This window comes from Canis lupus, chromosome 12 (genome assembly GCF_003254725.2).
Source record: "Canis lupus dingo isolate Sandy chromosome 12, ASM325472v2, whole genome shotgun sequence".
Lineage (NCBI taxonomy): Eukaryota > Metazoa > Chordata > Mammalia > Carnivora > Canidae > Canis > Canis lupus.
Window position 1 is genome coordinate 35,989,907 of NC_064254.1, and position 21,463 is coordinate 36,011,369.

A 21,463-nucleotide genomic window follows, 5' to 3' on the forward strand; every position below is an offset into this window, starting at 1 on the left:
AACCATAAAAACATGAATGATAACAATATAACCTCTATTAATTTTTTTTTGTGTTAACATCTTAAGTTTAAGACATCAAATGCCAGCATGGCTGCAGCCTATTCATTTAAAAGAGGTCTTCCTCTCTTTTTAGATTCTTTTTTTAAGGATTAGGTTATCACTAAGTTTTTGGACTTGAAATGGGTAAATTTCTAAAATAAACTAGATGGAAGAGTGTTCTCCATACAACTTAGCCACAGTGGGGTCGGAATTTTTTTTTTAAGATTTTATTTATTTATTTGACAGGAAGAGAGCACAAGCAGGGAGCATCAGGCAGAGGGAGAAGCAAGCTTACTGCTGAGCAGGGGAGGGGGTACCTGATGTGAGGCTTGATCCCAGGACCTCAGGATCATGACTTGAGCCAAAGGCAGACATTTAACTGACTGAGCCATCCAGATACCCCTCACAGTGGGGTAAGAATTGGAACTCAGCCTCTGTATTTCTAAATTTTTTACTTATTTCCCTAAGTCATGGTGTTAGAATGTAGGTAGAGGTGTCTTTTAAGCAGGCATTTTGTTAATTTTATATTACTAACTTTGAAGAATATCCCTTATCTGTTTTGATTCTGAGATTCATTGAAATACATTTACATGTTAATTCTACTTTGTTTTTATTAAAGAGAACACATTGAAAAATATTATAATCTTTACTCTTAAATAATTTCTCAAGTGTTTGTAGTGTGTTAGTAAGAAATCAGAGTGAAGTTCTAGTTATGTGAAGAATACTACTAATAAAACATTTCTTTCTTATATAAAAATGATGGTTTCCTGATGGTCAGTTCCTGATATTTTTGTTCAAGAATGATTTTTTAAACTTCTTTTTTGCCTGGCATATGCCACATCTTTAAATGAACTAGAAGTCTGATTTGTCACATAATCTACAAGTTTGGTGCCACTGTGTAATCAGTTACTTGACCAGTCTCCCTAAAAGCTTGATATAAAGTCTGTACCCTGTTTCAGGTTTGCTTCAGTGTCACATGCCTTCTGTACTCAGCAGAAGTTTCTTTGCCACCAGGAGCTACAATTACTGAGTATTTGCTGAATGCATTGAATGTCTTGTGCTTTCAGGAGATATCCTTGGTTCTTCCATCAATGGCTTAGCCTCATTGATTCGGATGCCTTATGGCTGTGGTGAACAGAACATGATAAATTTTGCTCCCAATATTTATGTTTTGGATTACCTAACTAAAAAGAGACAACTGACAGAAAACTTAAAAGAAAAAGCCCTTTCATTTATGAGGCAAGGTAAGCATTTTAGAAATGTACTTTTATTTGTAAATTTCTTTATTTCTTTTTTTTAGGCAGAATCCACTCTAGACTGTATTTCAGTATAGACTGATTTGTCTTTGCTGTGTGATTGTAGAACTAGATGGTGTTGAAATGTGCTAGAAGCAGTGGGAAACTGTCACCATTCTTCCTGCAGCTAATTGTCACTAATTGCTGCTAACACGTTAAGGAATTAGTGTCTAGAAGGGTTTGTATTTTAATTAGGGACCTGAAATTTAAAGCTACTTAAAAATCTAGAGGACTGAGTGTTCATTTATTCATCACACATTTATGGAGTATCTGCTGGTGCCAGTGTCAGCTCCGCCACTGAGGAAACAGGTCAGGGCCTTTCTTCTCAAGGAATTCTTTGTTCAGTGAAGACAGTCTGTACATACACACATGTGGTGCCATGGGGCAGGCACCTTCTCAGTGCGTTTAAAATGTCAGGTAGGTGGGAGTAGGAGGGCATAGTTTATATGAGGAGGCCCTGCTCATCTCTCAGATGTCAGACTCGTGATTACTGTCCCCTGAGTTCTTGAGAGGCAGATATTGTTCACGCATACCAAATGCTTTGTGTCTGCAACTTGCAAATAGCAACAGTTACTATTAGCTGAGCACTTATATGTGTCAGGCAGTGTTTTAAGCACTTTGTAATTAATGTCTCATTTAATGCTCACAGTGTTAGTATTGTCCTCTTGTTTTTACAGAAGAGGAAACTGAGACACAGAAAAGTTAATTAACTTATTAGCAAGTGAGTAGTAGAGCTGGGATTTGAACTCACTGCCTGGCCCCAGAGTCCATGCACTTAATGTCCATCCTTAGACAAAAACAAAAATGTTTCTAATACTATTACTACTAATAATAATGTATATTTGATTTCCTCAAATACTCCAGAAGCCAGCTACCCAAAATTATGATCTAGGTTTTGCATTTCCATGTTAGGGGACTTCTAGCAAAATCTCTGTGTGGTTGAGTTTATTTGTCTACATAATTTGGGCTACCTGCTGCCCATCAAATTTATGAGGATTAGAATGGTTTATGCAAAATGCTAAAAAAATCTTTGTTCAGTGTAATCTAAAAATCCCAACTCCTAAGTGTTTTGTTTTTGTTTTTTGGAAGGAATGGATTAAATGCAAATAGAGGCAAGCTGTTAGTGATTTTACTAACTTCTCCACAGTTACGAATTAGAAAGCTTAAAGACATATTTTGATGTGAGCTTTTCTTCCAGGTTCCCTCATTATGTAGGAACTTATTTATCCTAAACTAAATTTTATGTATTAAGTTTTATGTATTAAATGGTAATAACCAACCCTGTTAAAGGCTTTACAAATGTTTTCATTTAATTCTTTTTTTTACCTTGAGATTACTTATTTGTTTGACAGAGAGAGAAAGAGAGAGAGAGAGTGTGTGAGAGAGAGAGAAAGAATATGCATGTGCACGCTCTGGCATGTGTAAGGGTGGGGAAAGGGGCAGAGGGAAAGGGAGGTAGAATCTTAAGCGGACTCTGCATTGATCACAGAGCTGGATGTGAGGCTCTGTCTCATGACTCTGGGATTATGACCTGAGCTGCAAGAGTTGGATGCTTAATGGATTGTGCCACCAAGGTGCCCTATGTTTTCATTTAATTCTTACAAAAACCCTAGGAGGTATACATACTGATATTATTTCCATTTTACAGGTGAGGAAACTGAGGCACAGAGGGTATATAACTTACCAATGATTATTTCCAGGTGATATGGTGTTGGAATATGTGTTCTTCCTCAGATTGATATGAGATAAGTTTACTTGGCAACATTTTTAGGTTTTTAAAAACCATAAGCTTGGATGGAAAAGGTCTAGGAATTGGCCAAGATGTTTGAGTGTGGCTAATGTGCAAGAGGTCTCAGGAGGCTTCTGATACAATAGTAAGGACATTACATAGGCTCCTATAGGGAAGGAGACAGCAAAGGTTAGAATCTGCAGTGTCCAGTTAGACCAGAGTAAGCTATGAAATGTGAGATCCTGGAGGATGAGCTGGTTGGTATCCAAAACTCTCCCTGGGGTAGGCTGGTACAGACCAGGGCTGAGAGGGAGGAAGGGGGTTGTGAGTCAGAAACCATGTGCTGCATGAGAGGACAAACAGGGAGACCAGGGCTTGGAATCAGAGTTGGGTATGAACTGAGTACTGCTGTGATGAAGGAGATAGTGGTGTATTTTCCACTCAGATTAGAGCCAGGCCCATAGGCCTGGGATGTGGTTAGGTCTTCAGGAAATTCTCGAAGATTTAGCAATTGGTACTTTCCATACAGAGCTGCCCATTTAAAATCATCCTCCTTCATACATATATTTGTGAATCAGTCATATTTAAACATGTAAATACAAGAGCTGCTTTTTTTCAAATTCTATTATAATTAGGTTTAAGACGTGGTACCAAGTGCTGTCTGTGGTACAGTGTGTGCCGTGCTAAGCAGAAAAATGAGATTTTACACATTGCCATAATGGTTACCATAATGGTTATGTTTATAACCATGCCATAATGGTTATGTGCCATAACACATATTTAAGGAGATGGAAAAGTATTTGGGATTGTCATAATTTAACGCTGTACCTTTTGTAAACAAAATTCTATCTTATATTCAGAATGCAGTGTGACTGGCTTCATGTAGAAGTAGGTACATAGGGACTAGACTGTTGATTTATAGTCTGATACACATTCTTTGGGATAATTTAATAAAATAAGATAAAATATTGTTGAAAATGCCACATAATTCCATATTTTATATGCTTTATGGATGGTAATGTTAGCTAGTCAAATATTAATGCTTTAAAAAAAGAGGATCAGTTTTATAGTTTGAACCATTTAAGGAATGATAAAATGATAAAATCATCCCTTAAAGATAATTTCAGTTGTGCTTTAGATACCTTGCTCTGGGTTAGCAGAGGTCCTAAAAAATGAACTCCCCAAATCCTTGGTATCTGTTGGTTTTCCGAAAGGAGTGCTGGTCCCTCAGGCCAGCCCCAGCCAGGTTAAGAGGGCCAACCTGCAGTTATTTCAAAGCCACCCTTTGGGTGGCTGCTTTTCCTTGATGCTTCTCCCTTCCTCACACTTGCTGGTTGTTAGAAGGTGCAGAGGGCCAGAGGGCAGAGAAAACATCATTCTCTAAAGGCCACGTAGTTTTCCAAGGTACCATAGCCATAAACAACGCTACTGCTGTGAAGGAGGCAAGCTCCACCTTGGGGACAGGAGGGTTCACTGGTTACGGCGCCAGCTGTGGAGGCTGTCACACCAGGGCTCGGAATCCTGCCGCCTACGCTGGTTTTCCCACCTGTAAGATAGGGATAATAAAGTACCCACTTCATGGGGGCTGTTTTGAAGATTAAATAAGATATTTTAGCACTTTAACATAGTCAGTGCCCAATAATTGTTAGCTGTAGTATACAGTTGGTTGCATCTGACTGGGGAGTTAGGGTTCATAGTCAGCAAGTAAACCCTGTCCAGCTGCCTAAAAACCAAATGTGAAGTTCTTCCGCTCTCTCCATCCCACGGCAAATCCTTCCACTCAGACAGCATCAGTGCTCACCTGGACAATGCCAGTGGCTTCCTTTTAGAAAATCTCTTTGCTTCTATGTCCTTTAATACAGGTTCCACATATAATAAAAGGGATCTTTTGAAAATGTTAAAGTCATATCACTTCCTTGCTTAAAATTCTCTAATGGGTTCTCTGGTGGTGAATCTGAGGCTGCCCCATCTTGGCAACCCCTCGTCTCCATCTGGAGCCCTCCCTGCTCCATGGTGCTTCAGGACTTTAAGCTTGCTCTTCCTTCTCCTGGAATCCTCCCATGGCTGGCTCCTTCTCGTCATTTAGGTAGTGTTTCCCTTGGAGTGGCCTTCCCTTTGCATTTAGGAGCTCTTATTTATATAACTTCATTTCATTTTCTTCACCACACTCAACATTATTTAAAATGATTTCTTTTGCCTATTATCTGTGTGTCTCCTGCATAGAATGTAAGCTCCATGACAGTGGAGACTATGTTTAATCTTTGCACTATTGTATCACTACATAAGCACCACCATAAATACAGACTGGATGAATGAGTTACTGTCAATATTAATTTCTTTGGGCCTTAGGTTCCTTATCCTAATGCAGAGATTGGGCCCACAACATCTCTTAAGTACTTCCACAATGCAGCAATTGTTTCCAAACATTAAAGGTTTACCTGGCCTTGGCATGTTCTTATAAGCTAAGAAATGGAGCCAGTGGCTTCAGCTCACCTTTTGAGCTGGTGAAGTGATTGATGGCAACCGACACAATGGAGCTTCCCCAAATACATCATTTCACATGCTGAACTGAATTGTATTTCAAAGTTGTGGACAATAGCTTCTTGGTATAATGATTTTCATTATGAAATCAGTGTCTCATTTCAGAGACTTTGTTTTTTCTCTTGCCATCACATTTGCCAAAGTCCTCTAAATATACTGTAGTTGTTTTTATTTTTTAAGAAATTAAAGTGGCTTTGGCATGAGTCATGATTATATTATTTAAATGTCATTTATGAACAGCGCATTGTTTTACTTAAATCATGCTTGGCCCAGGAGCCTTGTAACCTAACCCATTGTTTTTTTGGTCAAAACAACAGCTACATCATTGAATGAAGTTTCTTTTGCTGTCAAAAAGAAAAATAGAATTGTAAATTGAAAACTGTTTTGGGTAAAGACTGGAAATCCTGTTAATTAGAGATTTAAATCACTTGTTTTCCTCAAATATTTAAAAATGGAACCCGGGGCTCCATTTTTCAAATGAGACTCAGACCAAGCCTAGTTGAATACATTATATATATTTTTTCCATTGAAATAAAAAACAGGAAAAATAGGTCTTAGAATTCTGATGCTGCTCTGGTCCTTGCAAGAATGGCTACAGGCAATAGTGAAATTGCTGAAAACCTAAAAACCCAGGGAAGTTCTTATTTCCCATATTCCATATCATACAGAGTAAGGACATTGATGATGATTACTTTTCTCTTAGCACAGAAAATATTTTTATCAGCTTTTTACCAGAGGAAGTGAGTGACAGAGTCACAATGAGCTGATTTTACTTCTTTTATTTATATGTAATTTTGATACTTGAGGTATACCAAGTGAAATTATCTTTTTTTCTATATATTTCTATGAACAGTATTTTCATCTTTATTATGATAAATTGTAAATATTTTACATTTATGGCTATTCCAAAGAAAATTCGTAACCCAGTAAGTGTGTAGCTTATCTGACCCTTTATAAACAATAGTTCATGTTCATTATCCTATCACCCTCTTGACTTCTTCTGTATTCTAATATAAAGAAGTGTCTGTTAATTCCTATTTACTATTGCTTTCTAACTCAAGAGCTATTCTTGAAACTATGACCTTGGGGCAATTCTCTTATTTCCTCATAAGCTTTTGGAGAAAACCATATTTTTGCCTTTTTCATCTATTACGAAAAGTCTCCAACTGAGGTGACTATGCTTGAATGTTGAATTGTATTAATAGTGAACATCACAGCTGAGTCAACAATGTCCTTTACTGCTTGTGGCATGGTTGATTTGCAAGGGAAGCAGTTGAGGATTCTCTAAGGATGCATGGCTGATTTAAGGTGAGGAAGGAAACTTCACAGGATATTCCTACTAGAAGAGTCATATTAGTTCCTCTCTCTAGGTTCTGATTCTTTCCTTTGTTCTGCTATGGGAGCAGAGCTGGAAGTTTGGAGTCTCAGTGTCATCTAAGCCAGCTCAAGAAATGCACTCTGCAATTGGAGATTGTCTGCGAGTCCTCCGCCTCCTCTGGGCTGGCTGCACTGTAGAGGAATGGTGCGAGTTGTTGATATTAAAATGGGGACTGTTGGAGGTCAGCCACCTGAGGGGTAATTTCCATAAGCACTGATCTCATCTGCATGATCTCATCTCTCTGGTTTTACAATAACTCATACTTGGAACTGCAGTTGTTGACGTGACTTAGGGGCTTGGAGACACATGGTCCTCTCTTTAGAAGCTGGTCCTTCTCACAGAGATGTTTCCTGTAGTGATGGTGGGTCCTGAAAGCTTTCTTTTCTTCTTTTTCCTCTCCTCTCCAGCCCTAGTGTCCCCTCTCCTCCTCTCCTCTCTCTCTTGCCTTCCTCTCTCTTTCCTTCCTCTGTCAGATTGAGTTCACAGTTAAACTCTGCTATCTGGGGATCCCTGGGTGGCGCAGCGGTTTAGCACCTGCCTTTGGCCCAGGGCGCGATCCTGGAGACCAGGGATCGAATCCCACGTCGGGCTCCCGGTGCATGGAGCCTGCTTATGTCTCTGCCTCTCTCTCTCTCTCTCTCTCTCTGTGATGACTATCATAAATAAATAAAAAAAAATTAAAAAAAAAAATAAATAAACTCTGCTATTTGGTGGATTTAGTCCTGAATTGGAAATTGAAGAATGTCTTGGATTCTTTTGCTAATTTCCTTTGTAAACACTAGAAAGTTTTTCTGCTTTTCTGTGAACCCTTACTGCCTCTGAAAAAGGAAGAGATTATATGCTGTTTTTTTTTCAAGGTTTGGAAAACTCAAACATGTTGGAGTGAACTAGTGTTAATAATGCCTATCATTTTTTCCCTATTCTTGTTTGTTTTCTTTTTTGAATATGTAGAACATTAGTATGCTTCCAAAAGTCCAACATACTCTAAAAGGGGTATCTCTCCCTCTTGTATCCCTTCTCCCAGCCCCTTGTGGGTAACTTCATTAGTTTCTAGTTTCTTTCTCGCTCTCTCTTTCTGCAGAAATTAACATATGCATATATATTTTCTTATTTCCTCTTTTTCTTACACAAAAGGTAGCGTACTATACTTCTCCACTTAACCGTGCATCCAGGAAATCAACCTGTATGAGTTCAGAGAGTTATTTCTCATCTTTTTTCACAATTGCATAGACTCTACTGTGTGTATGTGCTACAGTTTGAGTTTACTCAAGCAATCTCCAGTTAGGGGGCATTTAGGTAGTTCCAGTATTTTTGCAATTACAAATAATGCAATGAATAATTTTCTGCATACATATTTTTTGTATTGTTGAAGGTATATCTTAAGGGTATAATCTAAGAAGAGGGATTATTGGGTCAAAAGGTGTAACACTCCCCTATAGCAGTTGTACCATTCTGAGTTCCCTGTAGCAGTGAACAAGGTATTGGTTTCCTTACAGCCTTCCCAACAGAATGAGTGGCCAGACTTTTGAATCTTTGCTAATAGGATGGGTGAGAAATGGTATTTATCTATTTATTTTTTAATAATAATTTATTTTTTATTGGTGTTCAATTTGCCAACATACAGAATAACACCCACTGCTCATCCTGTCAAGTGCCCCCCTCAGTGCCTGTCACCCATTCACCCCCACCCCCTGCCCTCCTCCTCTTCCACCACCCCTAGTTCAGGGAAATGGTATTTAATTTGGATTGCACTTATGATGAAGTTGAACATTTTCCCACATATTGAAGTTCATCTCTCTTTGCTTTTTTTGTGAAATTGTTCTTGTCTTTTGTCCATTTTCTTTTTTGTAGGAATTTACTCTTTTTCTTTAAACTTAAAAGTACTTAAAAGGTACTTTATATATGTATAGGTATGCAGTAATAATACATAAGGATATATATAATTTATTATATAATTTTTATGTTAATATTAGGGACATTAGCCACTTATCTGTGTGTAGCACATATATTCTTCTAACTTATCATCTTTTAACTTTGCCAATAGTGTGTTTTGCCATGGAAAAGTTTAAAGAATTTTTTTGTGGTCCTATTTAGTACATATTTTTTTTAAAAAATTGGGTGTTAGAAAGCCTTTTCCTATGTCCTTGGTATGGAGTGATACTTCTTGTTTATTGAGGGCTTGCCGTATAAAATAGGTGCAGTGCTGAGGACTTTTCATACATTAATCACTGAAAAAGCTCTGTGAGTTAGCAGGAAACAGCAGCTTTGGGGACATAGACCTTGGCTAGTTTCTGGCTTCAATACCTCCCGGCTGCATGACCTTGCACTTGGTGTGCTCTGAGTACCAGTGTCCTCATCTCTGAAGATACTGTCTCTAAATAGCATCTACATCATAGAGTTGTGAAAATTACCTAAGTTCATACCTGAAAGGGCTTCGAACAGTTCCTGAGACATAGTGTTGGATCAAGATCGGATATTTAATTATTATGCCTTAATATTTCAGTTTCAAATATCAAGATTCTAGCCCCATTCTTTAAAGAGAAATTCTGACATTACCAAAATGTTGTTCATATTTCTTTTACTATAGGTCTTAAAGATCACCATGAAACAGAGTCTTGTTTTTTACATACTTTGTCTTATTGTTGCTTAAATCAGATGCTCAGATCTGGGGTTTCTGGGGAAGGGCTCAAGGAGGAAAGTTTGGGACATGGCAAGAGCAGATTAACTGTAATTTTAAACCATTAATGCTCATGTTATGTTAGTTAAATATGAATAATTACTTATAGTTATTGATGCTTCTAAAATGTAGTATTTATAGATTAAACTTTTTTTTGTTACTAGAGTTTACTAGGGATTGAATTAAACATTTTATAAATGCTTATGGTTTCCAGGCTCTATGTGACCATGCTGCAAAGTTCATACTGTGTGATATCACCTGCCTATAGTAGAGTCCGGTAATTTACAGCAAGAGTTCTTGGTTATCAGAGAATCATTGATAATGCCTTGAGTTGGACATATTTTTGGCTCCTGCTTATGCTTGCTTTCTAATGATAAATTATTGCTATTTTACTTTCATTTTTAGCAACTTAGTTTGTTGTGGGTTGTTTGGTGAATCTTTTAGTGTTTGGCCTGTGATTTTTTGGTCATTGGTCTTTGAGACTGCATGCATTGCTTTCCGAATATGAAACATCTGTCTTATTTGCAACCATTTATTTGTGAATGTGAAACATCTGCTTTTATTAAAGCAGCTATATGAGCCTTAACCCCCTTCTCAATTTACTTCTATAGTAAGACTTCATTACCACTGCTGGGTTCTTTTTTCTTTTTTTTTTTTTAGTGAGAATATGGAGTTGATGTGGTGGGTAGGCCAGTTGATCTATGGCCAAAAAATTTTAAAGCAATTGTCTTAGATTATTTAGCTATTTTCCCCTTCTGTTGTTGGCCTAAAAATAGGAAGTATTTTTACTTTTCCTTTTAGCCCTGAACCTTATTTATGATAGTTTAGATAGTACTTTTCTTAGGTAGCAAATAATTTTAGATGATTAAGCATGGAAACTGTTGTAGTTAACATTAGAGTTAAATAAATCTTGGCCTTTAGTTTGCTTGCTTTTAAAGATTTTATTTATTTATTTATTTAGACTGCATGTGTGTTGGGGGAGGGGCACAGGAAGAGAGACTCTTAAGCAGACTCTGCACTGAGTGTGGAGCTCAACCTGGGCTTCATCTCACAACTCTAAGATCATGACCTCAGCTGAAATTGAGCTGGACTAGTTTGCTTCCTTTTAACTGGCTAGAATTGTTGTCTCTGTTGTAATATTCTTCTGAATTTAATTTGAAGCTATTACAGTTCTTATATTGCAAATTCTGCTTGAAAAGTCTTGATATTTTGTCTCTCACAGCACTTAACACAGAAAGTATTTAATATTAGTTGTTGATTTGGTATCTTCTTTTCCATTCTCTGTTCATGTTTCCTCAGTATGAAGTCATGATTAGAAACTTTCATTCATTTCAAGTTGTGATTACGTTATCTACTTTTATGTCTTCAGGTTACCAGAGAGAACTTCTCTATCAGAGGGAAGATGGCTCTTTCAGTGCTTTTGGGAATGATGATCCTTCTGGGAGCACTTGGTAAGTACGTTTGTTTCTTTTTAAAGATTTATTTATTTATTTGAGTGAGAGAGTGTGAGTGAGTGCAGGGAGGGGCATTGGGAGAAGGAAAGAGAAACTAGCAGACTCCTCACTGAGCTCAGAGCCTGACTGGAGGCTTGATCTCAAGATCCTGAGATCATGACCTGAGCTGACATCCAGCATTAGATGTTTCTCCAACTGTGCTACACAAGGGCTCCCATTTGGTAAATGTTTTTACTAACAGAACAAGTCTGTCATGTATGAGCTCTCATTAGGTCAAAATGGCCATGAAATGTACAGATGTGTTCCTACAGTGTATAGTGTAGGTTGCTTTTCCTGTAGCCTGGTTTTAAAAGAGATTTTCCTTTTTACATACAGTTTTAACACATTAATAAGTAAAATATTTTTATTGAGAAAAGATAAGTCATAAATCCTTTTTTTGTGTGTGAAAAGTAATAAAAGTACTTTATGATGATGGTGCAGTTGACAAGAAAAACTGGTTAGAGATATTGATTGTGACATAGTTTGGTTTTGTTTTGTTTTAGAGAGAGAGAGAGAGGGAGCATGTGAGCAGGGGAGGAGAGTGAGAAACAGAGGGAGAGGGAGAAAGTGAATCTTAAGCAGGCTCCATACCTAATGTGAATTGATGGGGCTCAATCTCATGATCTTGAGATCAGGAGTCCATTGTTTAACCGACTGAGCCACCCAGGCACCTCGACATAGTTCATTTCTTAATCGGACATGATCAATACAAATTTTGTATTAACATAGTCAACATAGTTTCTTTAAGATTATTTTTTTGTGAAAAACAGTGATGGAATTAAGTAATAAGAATCCAGATCTCCTCCAGAATGGAATCTTTCTGTGGCTGATTTTGGATAATTATTTTCTCTCCTTGCACTATTGTCAATTCTACATTTCACCCAGAAGAAGATTGATTAGCTGTAACAGTCAGGTTAGACATGCATGCTATGGTAACAACAACCCCCTAAAATCTTAGTAGCTTAATTAACAAGAGCTTCTTTCTTGCTTGTGCTGCATTTCCACTGTGGGTCAGCAGAGGGCTCTATAGTCTTTGCTCAGCTGCCACCATCTCCCCAAGGAATCTCTAGGTCGGCTCCAGCCTGGAAACAGAAGGCTGGAGTATCCAACACTGGTCATTAGGTACTTTTGCCTGGGTACAACATTACTTCTGACTTTATCATTATCAGAGCTGGTCACATGGCTGTGCTTGACTTCAAAAGGGCCAAGAAGTAAAAGAGGATCAGATATTACTGAATATTAAGATTTATCACACCTAAACATTTCATAGGGGGGAACCATATCTGCTTCAAATTTTCTTTTGGCCTGTGTCAGAATATAGATCCATAAATAGAAAGGTTTCTGTGTTTTATTGTTTGATGATCTTTTCACATAAATATTTATTGTTCTGTAGCAGGCTTTGGCAAGTTCTTTCTGTAAAGGCTCAGATAGTAAATATGTTAGGCACTGCAGGCCACATTGAGTCTCCGTTGCATGTTGTTTTTTCTCCCCTCCCTTCCCCTTCTCTTTCCTTCTTCTTTTAAAAAACATTCTCAAGGGGAGGGTGGTAGAAGGGAGGCATATGTAAATAGACTCTGGGATGGATTGGATCAGATTTGGCTCAGACAGATTTGGTTCATAGGCTGTAATTTTCTGACTCCTGTCCTATAGGAGAGAAAATATCCATTTTCTCTAGTTAAAAGTACTACAGATTGACTGTGAACTATATATACTTCATCCATGGGTTTAGGGCTGAGCAAAGTATATAATGGGATATTCCTTGGTAAATACCTAGAACAGTCCAATGATGATAACGTTGGACAATTTAATTCTCCTAGAGTGTCGAATTCTCAACCTATAAAATAGTGTGTGTAGGAGATTAGATGATTTCTAAGTCTTCCCAAATCTGGTATTTTGGGAGTTGACCTGGAATTTCTTGGCCACGCTCAAGTGGAAACTGTGTCTACCAGCAAGACTGAGATGTTTATGTTGTCTCTTTGTTGCCTTTCTTCCCTTTGTTCCTTCTTCAGGGATTATCCTTCTGTGAATCTTGTGGTAGAGAAAAAATGTTGTTATTGTTGTTTTCTTGCTCAGTGTTACTTAGAGGACTTATAATGTGTATTTTATGCAACTTTTCTACTTTTTCACCTAGGTTGTCAGCCTTTGTGTTAAGATGTTTCCTTGAAGCTGATCCTTACATAGATATTGATCAGAATGTATTACACAGAACATATACTTGGCTCAAAGGACGTCAGAAATCCAACGGTGAATTTTGGGAGCCAGGAAGAGTGATCCATAGTGAGCTTCAAGGTGGCAATAAAAGTCCAGTAACGCTTACAGCTTATATTGTGACTTCTCTCCTGGGATATAAAAAGTATCAGGTATTTAATCTTTAATTTAATAAATGATGGGTGGGAAATAACAAGGAAGGTAGATCTTGATAGGTCAAGAATGTGTCTGGAGACTTTAAAGAGTTTTGCAATTTTACATCACGTTGGAGATCTGAATTTGGGCATCTTTTTGCTTTGCATTTGTGACCATATTCTTAAATCTGATAATGAAAATATGAACCCACTCTTTCAGAATAACTAAGAATGCTTTCTAATATAAATGCTATTGTACTTGCTATTGGTAAGATAAATTAATACATATTTTATCATTGGAAAGGCTAACTTCTTAGGGGACTAAAAATTCTTCAGAATTTGGGAATGAATTCTAGTACATTCAGGTGGTGAAGGATTTTTGTTTGTTTCTAAAATATCCTGGAGCAATTACAACATCTGCTAATTTAGTACAAAGTATACCCACTCTCTAAAAATCATGTTAAATGGGCATGGACATCTGGATGAGAATGAGTATGCATGGGAAGTTATGCTAATAAGTTTGATTTTGCTCCAGAACTGTCTCAGTGATTGATGCCTTTACTGGTTTAATGGCAACTGCATTTCACATGATTGAAAACAGCCATTCTTGATAGTAAGCTCCTACTAGTAAACTCATACTATTTCGCTAGTCCAGTACTAGGCACATGTAAATATACCTTTTCCCTGAGCGTAGAGCTTCAACACCTAAGATCAGATATGAGTAAAAAAGCTGTGTTTTTTGCTGTCATCTGAGTTCATGATAATCGATGGTAGAAACCCTGACAAAAATTCTTTTTATTTCTTATACCTTCTAGGGAATGGTGCCTATTTACTCAGAAACTGAAAAGTAGTGTTTCTTTCCTTCTTTTTTTTTTTTGAATCTTTCCTTTTCTTTCTTTGTATTTACTTAAATTTCATGTAGTTAACATACAGTGTAATAACTAGTTTCAGGTGTACAATATAGTAATTCTGCACTTCCATACAGCACCTAGTGCTCATTACAAGTGTACGTCTTAATCCCCATCCTCTATTTCACCCATCTCTCTCCCTCCTCCCCTCTGGTAACCATCAGTTTGTTCTCTATAGTGAAGAGTCTGATTTTTGGTTTGCCTCTCTTTTTTCCCCCCTTTATTCATTTGTTTTACTTCTTAAATTCCACATATGAGTGAAATCATAGGTATTTGTCTTTCTCTGACTAACTTACTTCACTTAGCATTATATTTTCTAGCTCCATCCATGTCGTTGTAAATGGCAAGACTCCATTCTATTTTGTGGCTGGGTAGTATTACATTTTGTACACATGCACACATATACATCTTCTTTATCCATTCATCGGTTTATGGACACTTGGGCTACTTCCATATCTAGGCTATTGTAGACAATGCATCTCTAAACATCAGAGTGCATGTATCCTTTTGAATTAATATTTCTGTATTCTTAGTGCAGTTGTTGGATTACAGGGTAGCTCTATTTTTAATATTCTGAGGAACATCTATACTGTTTTCCAGAGTGACTGTATCAGTTTGCATTCCCACCAACAGTACAAGAGAGTTCTCCTTTCTTCACATCCTCACCAACACCTGTTATTTCTTGTGTTGTTGATTTTAGCCAGGTGTGAGGTGATATCTCATTGTAGTTTTGATTTGCTTTTCCTTGATGATTAGTGATGATCACTTTTTCATATGTTTATTGGCCACCTGAATGTCTTCTTTGGAGCAGTATCTTCTGCCTATTTTTTTTTAAAGATTTATTTATTTATTTGAGTGAGAGTATGCAAGCAAGGAGAGGAATAGGGAAAGGGAGAGAATCCTCAAGAATCCCCACTGAACACAGAACCCTATGCCAAAATCATGACCCGGGCTGAAATCAAGAGCTGGATGCTCAGTCAACTGAGCCATCCAGGAGTTTATGTTCCATGACCAAGCCAGCCAGGTGCCCCTCTTCTGCCCATTTTTAATGGGATTATTTGTTTTTTGGGTGTTGAATTATATCAGTTCTTTATATATTTTGGATACTAATCCTTTATCAGATATGTCACTTGCAAATATCTTCTCCCATTTTGTTGGTTGTCTTTTAGTTTTGTTGATTGTTTCCTTGGCATACAAGAAGCTTTTTATTTTGATGTAGTCCCAGTAGTTTATATTTCTTTTTGTTTCCCTTGTCTCAGGAAACCTATCTAGAAAGAAGTTGCTCTGGCTGATGTCGAAGAGGCTACTATGTTTTCTTCTAGGATTTTTATGGCTTCAGGTGTCACATTTAGGTCTTTAATCAATTTTGAATTTATTTTTGTGTGTGGTGTAAGAAAGTGGTCCAGTTTCATTCTTTTGCATGTAGCTGTCCAGTTTTCCCAATGCCATTTGTTGAAGAGATTGTCTTTTTCTCATTGGATATTCTTTACTGCTTTGTTGAAGACTAACTGACTCATAGTTGGTTCATTTCTGAGATATGTATTCTATTCTGTTGATGTATGTGTCTATTTTTGTGCCCTTACTATACTGTTTTGATGACTACAGTTTTGTAATATAACTAGAAGTCTGGAATTGTGATGCCTCTAGCTGTGCTTTTGTTTTTCAAGATTGCTTTGGCTGTTTGGGGTCTTTTGTGGTTCCATACATATTTTAGGATTGTTTTTTAGCTTTGTGAAAAATGCTGGTGATATTTTGATAGAGATTCCACTAAATGTGTGGATTGCTTTGGGAAGTATAGACATTTTAACAATATTTGTTCTTTCAATCCATGAGTATGGAATGTCTTTCTGCTTCTTTGTGTTGCTTCAATTTTTTTTGTCAGCATTTTGTAGATTTTAGAGTATAGGTCCTTCATCTCTTTGGTTGGGTTTATTCCTAGGTATTTTCTTATTTTTGGTGCATTTGTAAATAGATATGATTCTTTTATTTCTCTTTCAAAGCAGTGTTATTTTTAAAATGAATAGCAAATCTTAAAATGTCTGTGATCATCATTGATTCCATTGCCTAGGACAAAGGTGCTTAAACAGACACTGAAATTATTTTTTGAATGAATGTTTGAAAATACTTTTTGTTTAAATGTGTGGTAATGGGTTATTTTGAATAGTAAAATATATGTTTTTTTTTTCCCAAGCCTAATATTGATGTGCAAGAGTCTATCAACTTTTTGGAGTCTGAATTTAATAGAGGAATTTCAGACAATTATACTCTAGCTCTTATAACATATGCACTGTCATCCGTGGGGAGCCCTAAAGCCAAGGAAGCGTTGAATATGCTGACTTGGAGAGCAGAACAAGAAGGTAATGCATGGGGTCATTTGAGATTATTAGACTGCTATGCATTATGAAATATACGAGTTATGTGAGAAAGTTTTGTAAGCCAGATATGAAGATGACAACATTTACCTCTTTCTTCTTTTTTTTTCATTTACCTCTTCTAAATGGGATGGTAAATGAAATACAGATGAGTCAGAGAGGTCTGACATGGCTGCTTCTGTTCTTGCATTTTTTTTTTTTTTTTTGTTCTTGCATTTTATAAAGAATTTCAGGGCCTGGGTATTTCCTTCTTTTAGATATGTCCTGTATGTCAGTTACCTTTTGAGTTGTCTGATTCCATTTCTGGTTTGGTGGCTTTGAGTGGTTATTTTAGGACATTGGGTTGTGGAGAGACTTGGGTTCAAATTCTAGTTATACTACTTTTGTGAAGTTCAGTTTTCCTGACTATAAAATGTGAATAATACCCAGCAAAATGGTAATTAATAGAAATGCAAATGCCAGAAAATGCTGTTAGTGAGTTGGATGACCTTTTTTTTTTTAATGGGCTACAACAGGATTAAAAGTACAGGTGTTGCTACTTCCCAAATGGCCTCAGGGATCCAGGTAGGGGTGTGTGTGTGTGTGTGTCTGTATGTGTGAGAGGGAGAGAGAGACAGACAGACAGATATGGGGATGAGTGGGGAGAAGTAACTTTAGGTAATGTTCACCAATTCGAAGCCCCGTTAATTCAAGAAGGGATAATTGTTGAAAGTGCTTCGAGATTTCGAAGACTATAAAAAATATTGCATTATTGTTAACAGTAACTTAGACTGAATTCTTATTATCTTTAGTGCCTGTTGCAGTGTTGGGGACTAGATTGTTGCATGGAGACTGTAGGTCTTGACATTTCTTCTCTGCTTGTCTAAGTGGTAGTTATTTCACATTCCACCTGAGTGTGATCATCATCTAAAGAGTAATATTTGAGATGGGGGAGGGGGCGCCAAGTAAGAGGTTCCTCTGAGGGTAGCAGGAATATCTCTAGGAAGATTGTTGAATTGGCTAGGGTCCTTCATTTTTTTCTTGGGGGCTTGGATTTTGAACTTATAACACCAAATTTCAGATAATGAAAAAAAGGAGAGGTTTCTGGGAATATTAGAGCTGGCTAATGGCAAATTCCCAGAACAGGGTTCTTTCTAATGTGTCCTAAAATATTTCTTGGGATGGCCTAGTCAGAAAACTTATGTACATTATCTTCTGGAGTATAGTATGTTTCTCTTTTATTTATAGCTGTTTAGTCTCAAGCCAAACATGTGGAATTTCTCTTGGGAAATTATTTTTATCAAAACATCCTCAAAATGAGGAAAAAGATGAAAATTTCCAAGTTGTAATAGTTTAGAAAGTGACCTATAAGTACATGTTTACAACATGTGTGTCTGTGTTTGTGAATACCCATATATTTGCATGGCATAAATATATAGACATATGTCTCTATATATATATTTATGCCAGTCAAGTAGGACTTGGACCAGTGTAGGAATATTTAATGGTATAAAATGTAATTTTTGCTCCATTCATCAAACTATTATTACTTGTCTCCTGCAGGAGGCATGCAATTCTGGGTGTCATCGGAGTCTAAACTTTCTGAATCCTGGCAACCACGTTCCCTGGATATTGAAGTTGCAGCCTATGCACTGCTTTCACACTTCCTGCAGTATCGGGTTTCTGAGGGAATCCCGATTATGAGGTGGCTAAGCAGGCAAAGAAATAGTTTGGGAGGTTTTGCATCTACTCAGGTGAGTGATGGTAGGTTTTCCTTTTTTAAACTAAGTAATAGTTTAAACATATATGTATGTTTTTAAAAGAAAGAAGTGGTTGCTTTTCTCATGACTTCATAAAATTGGCAATTTAAAAATTTAGTACCTTAAGTCAAAGGTCTAAATTGCCAATTTTAATCTTTTTCTCATCACAGATGTAAACATCATATGTGATATGTATACAAAATAAATGAGTTCCCCATCTATATGGGCCATCTTTCATATGTGGTAACCAATATAGTAGATATTCAGTTTTTTTTCTTTTTTCTTTTTCTTTTTTTTTTTTTTTAGATATTCAGTTTTAGTCAGTAGATACCTTCCAAACCTCTCCTGTACTGTAGGTCAAGAACATTAAAAAATGAATAAAGGAGAGCTGCACCCCCAAGGAAGGTGAACGAATGCATTGTGGGTGTCCTAAACATTGCTACCTTTACTCTTTGGTGACCTTGACATATACTTATATGCACACATGCTTTTCTTTCCTCTATAGGACACTATCATAGCCTTGAAGGCCCTATCTGAATTTGTAGCCCTGATGAACACAGAAAGGACAAACATCCAAGTGACTGTGATGGGGCCCAGTTCACCAAGTCCTGTAAAGTTTCGGATTGACGCACAGAACCGCTTTCTCCTCCAGACGGCAGAGGTGTGGACAAGGGGGTGGTTATTTAAAATTAAATACAGGTGATTCCTTATGCTGGAATGCTATTTTATTTCCATTCTATTGACTTCAACAAAAACTTGTCTCTAGAGCTCTGTAAAGAGACTGGGAGGAAGGAGTACACTCCTTTGGTTGAATTTGCTGAGCTGGGGAAGAAAGGAAGGGATAAGAACTTTGGAAAGATTTTGAAAAGGAGAAAATATGGGCTCTATCATGTTGGGAAAGGAATGAACACCTGCTGAGTTCCTATTCTTTGCAGGCATTGTGCCAGATTTCTTTACATGTGCTATTGCATTTGCTTCTCAAACCAACACTAAGAAAGTAAGTACTTTGATCCCTCCCATACACATGATAAAACAGGTTGAGAGAGGTTAAGTAACTTAATCAAGATCATGTTGCTACTAACAGTAAAGCTAAGATTTGAACCCATGATTTCAGACCATATTCTTTCCAGCTGTACCGCATGTCCTCTTAGGAGATTGATAGAATCAATAGTAGGATTCTTACTTTGAAATAGGATAAAGGCATATCATAGACCCTAACTTTATTCCTGTGGTTAACCTGGTGGGAAGCTGAGAATAATGGATGAAAGTGATAACTTCAAGGCTGGAAACTGAGGAAGAGGGTTGATGGTGAAAGAAAAAGGAGTAGTGTTAACTAAAGTACAGTGATCATGCACCACTGTGTTCCAGGAGGGCCAGAGGATTAGGTGCTGACCAAGGGAGATTGGAGGAGTGAGATGATTTTTGTTTCTTGTATCTCTTGCTTCAGCACCTATTGAAGGGCAGGCAGCCCTATCACCTCTTCAAAGGGTAGAGATGAGGGTGAGTGAAGAGTGGGCCTTTCCTTTGCCTTCATTTCTCTTACCTGGTTGGCCTATAGCTGACATGTGAGGCCATGTACAATTAATTCTTAGAGCTTTTCACAGTTGGCTTATACTCCTAGCGAGGGATAACACTGATTTCTTGTGCTATCTGGAAGGTTCTAGATATGGAGCCTTGTTCACTTTCTTTCTATCTTTATTCAGCTTGCTGTGGCACAGCCAACTGCAGTTAATATTTCCGCAAGTGGTTTTGGATTTGCTATTTGTCAGGTATGTAACAATGTTTATTTTTGTTTAGTTCAATATGACTTGTGATGATAATTCTTTTGTTTGGGGTACTGCTATATCTGTAACTTAGATAATGTATAAAATTCTTAAGGATGTATATCTGTGACTTAGGTAAGATAAATCACTCTTTAATAAAAAGTATTAGAGATGTTACTTCTAGTCAGTAGACAGCAGCCAAATGGATTGATAATCTGAAAAATATTTCTTAAGTATTATATGCTTTTTGAAGTTTCCTAACTTCCAATATGATTCATGTGAGTTGTTGGAACTCCCATCTTTTTTGTGAAAATACAGCTCAGGAATCTCAGTTTCCTCTATGGCTTGATAATAAATGCAATAAATTTTGCCTGTAACTTCTTAATATTCATCTAACAATATAAAGTTCAACATGGTATTATAAGGAATTGACTTGAAGATGGATAATGTGTCCCTTTAATGTAAAATCTTATATAATTGTTGGCTAATTGAATTTAAATTAAAAAATAAAATCTTATATAATAGTAAATAAAACAATTAGAGCATGATACATTCAATGCTTTGCTATAAGAATAAAATCCAAAAAAAAACTTACCCTTAATGGTGCAGTAGAATGGATAAAGAAGATGTGATTTATGTATACAATGGAATATTACTCAGCCATTAGAAATGACAAATACCCATCATTTGCTTCGACGTGGATGGAACTGGAGGGTATGCTGAGTGAAATAAGTCAATCAGAGAAGGACAAACATTATATGGTCTCATTCATTTGGGGAATATAAAAAATAGTGGAAGGGAATAAAGGGGAAAGGAGAAAAAATGAGTGGGAAATATCAGAAAGGGAGACAGAACATAAAGACTCCTAACTCTGGGAAACGAACTAGGGGTGATGGAAGGGGAGGTGGGCGGGGGGTGGGGGTGACTGGGTGACGGGCACTGAGGTGGGCACTTGATGGGATGAGCACTGGGTGTTATTCTATATGTTGGCAAATTGAACACCAATAAAAAATAAATTTATATTAAAAAAGAATAAAATGGAAGTAGTATGTAAAATCCTGAATGGAATAGTTATTATACTACTTAATACATTGAAAATTATAGGGACTTGACACAATCCTTTTGGAAACCAAAAATAATATGTTATAGGACCAAAAAAGGTTATGTGCTTGGTTAAAGTATACAAA

At 37.0% G+C, this 21,463-nt stretch overlaps 1 protein-coding gene across 5 annotated transcripts in view; it reads left to right on the top strand.

Moving 5' to 3' along the window:
- Window positions 1-21,463, top strand: part of CD109 (CD109 molecule) — a 130,326-nt gene that overhangs the window by 93,830 nt on the left and 15,033 nt on the right. For 4 of the 5 annotated variants that reach the window (XM_025444527.3, XM_025444528.3, XM_049092252.1 and 1 more), the window contains 7 exons: window positions 1,107-1,283; window positions 11,029-11,110; window positions 13,284-13,512; window positions 16,594-16,759; window positions 18,317-18,507; window positions 19,019-19,174; window positions 20,217-20,282. In XM_025444527.3, coding sequence (XP_025300312.1) covers window positions 1,107-1,283; window positions 11,029-11,110; window positions 13,284-13,512; window positions 16,594-16,759; window positions 18,317-18,507; window positions 19,019-19,174; window positions 20,217-20,282 — 1,067 coding nt within the window. Of the gene's footprint in view, window positions 1-1,106; window positions 1,284-11,028; window positions 11,111-13,283; window positions 13,513-16,593; window positions 16,760-18,316; window positions 18,508-19,018; window positions 19,175-19,448; window positions 19,511-20,216; window positions 20,283-21,463 lie in introns of all 5 variants that reach the window. The other variant, XR_007401213.1, reaches the window with a different exon arrangement.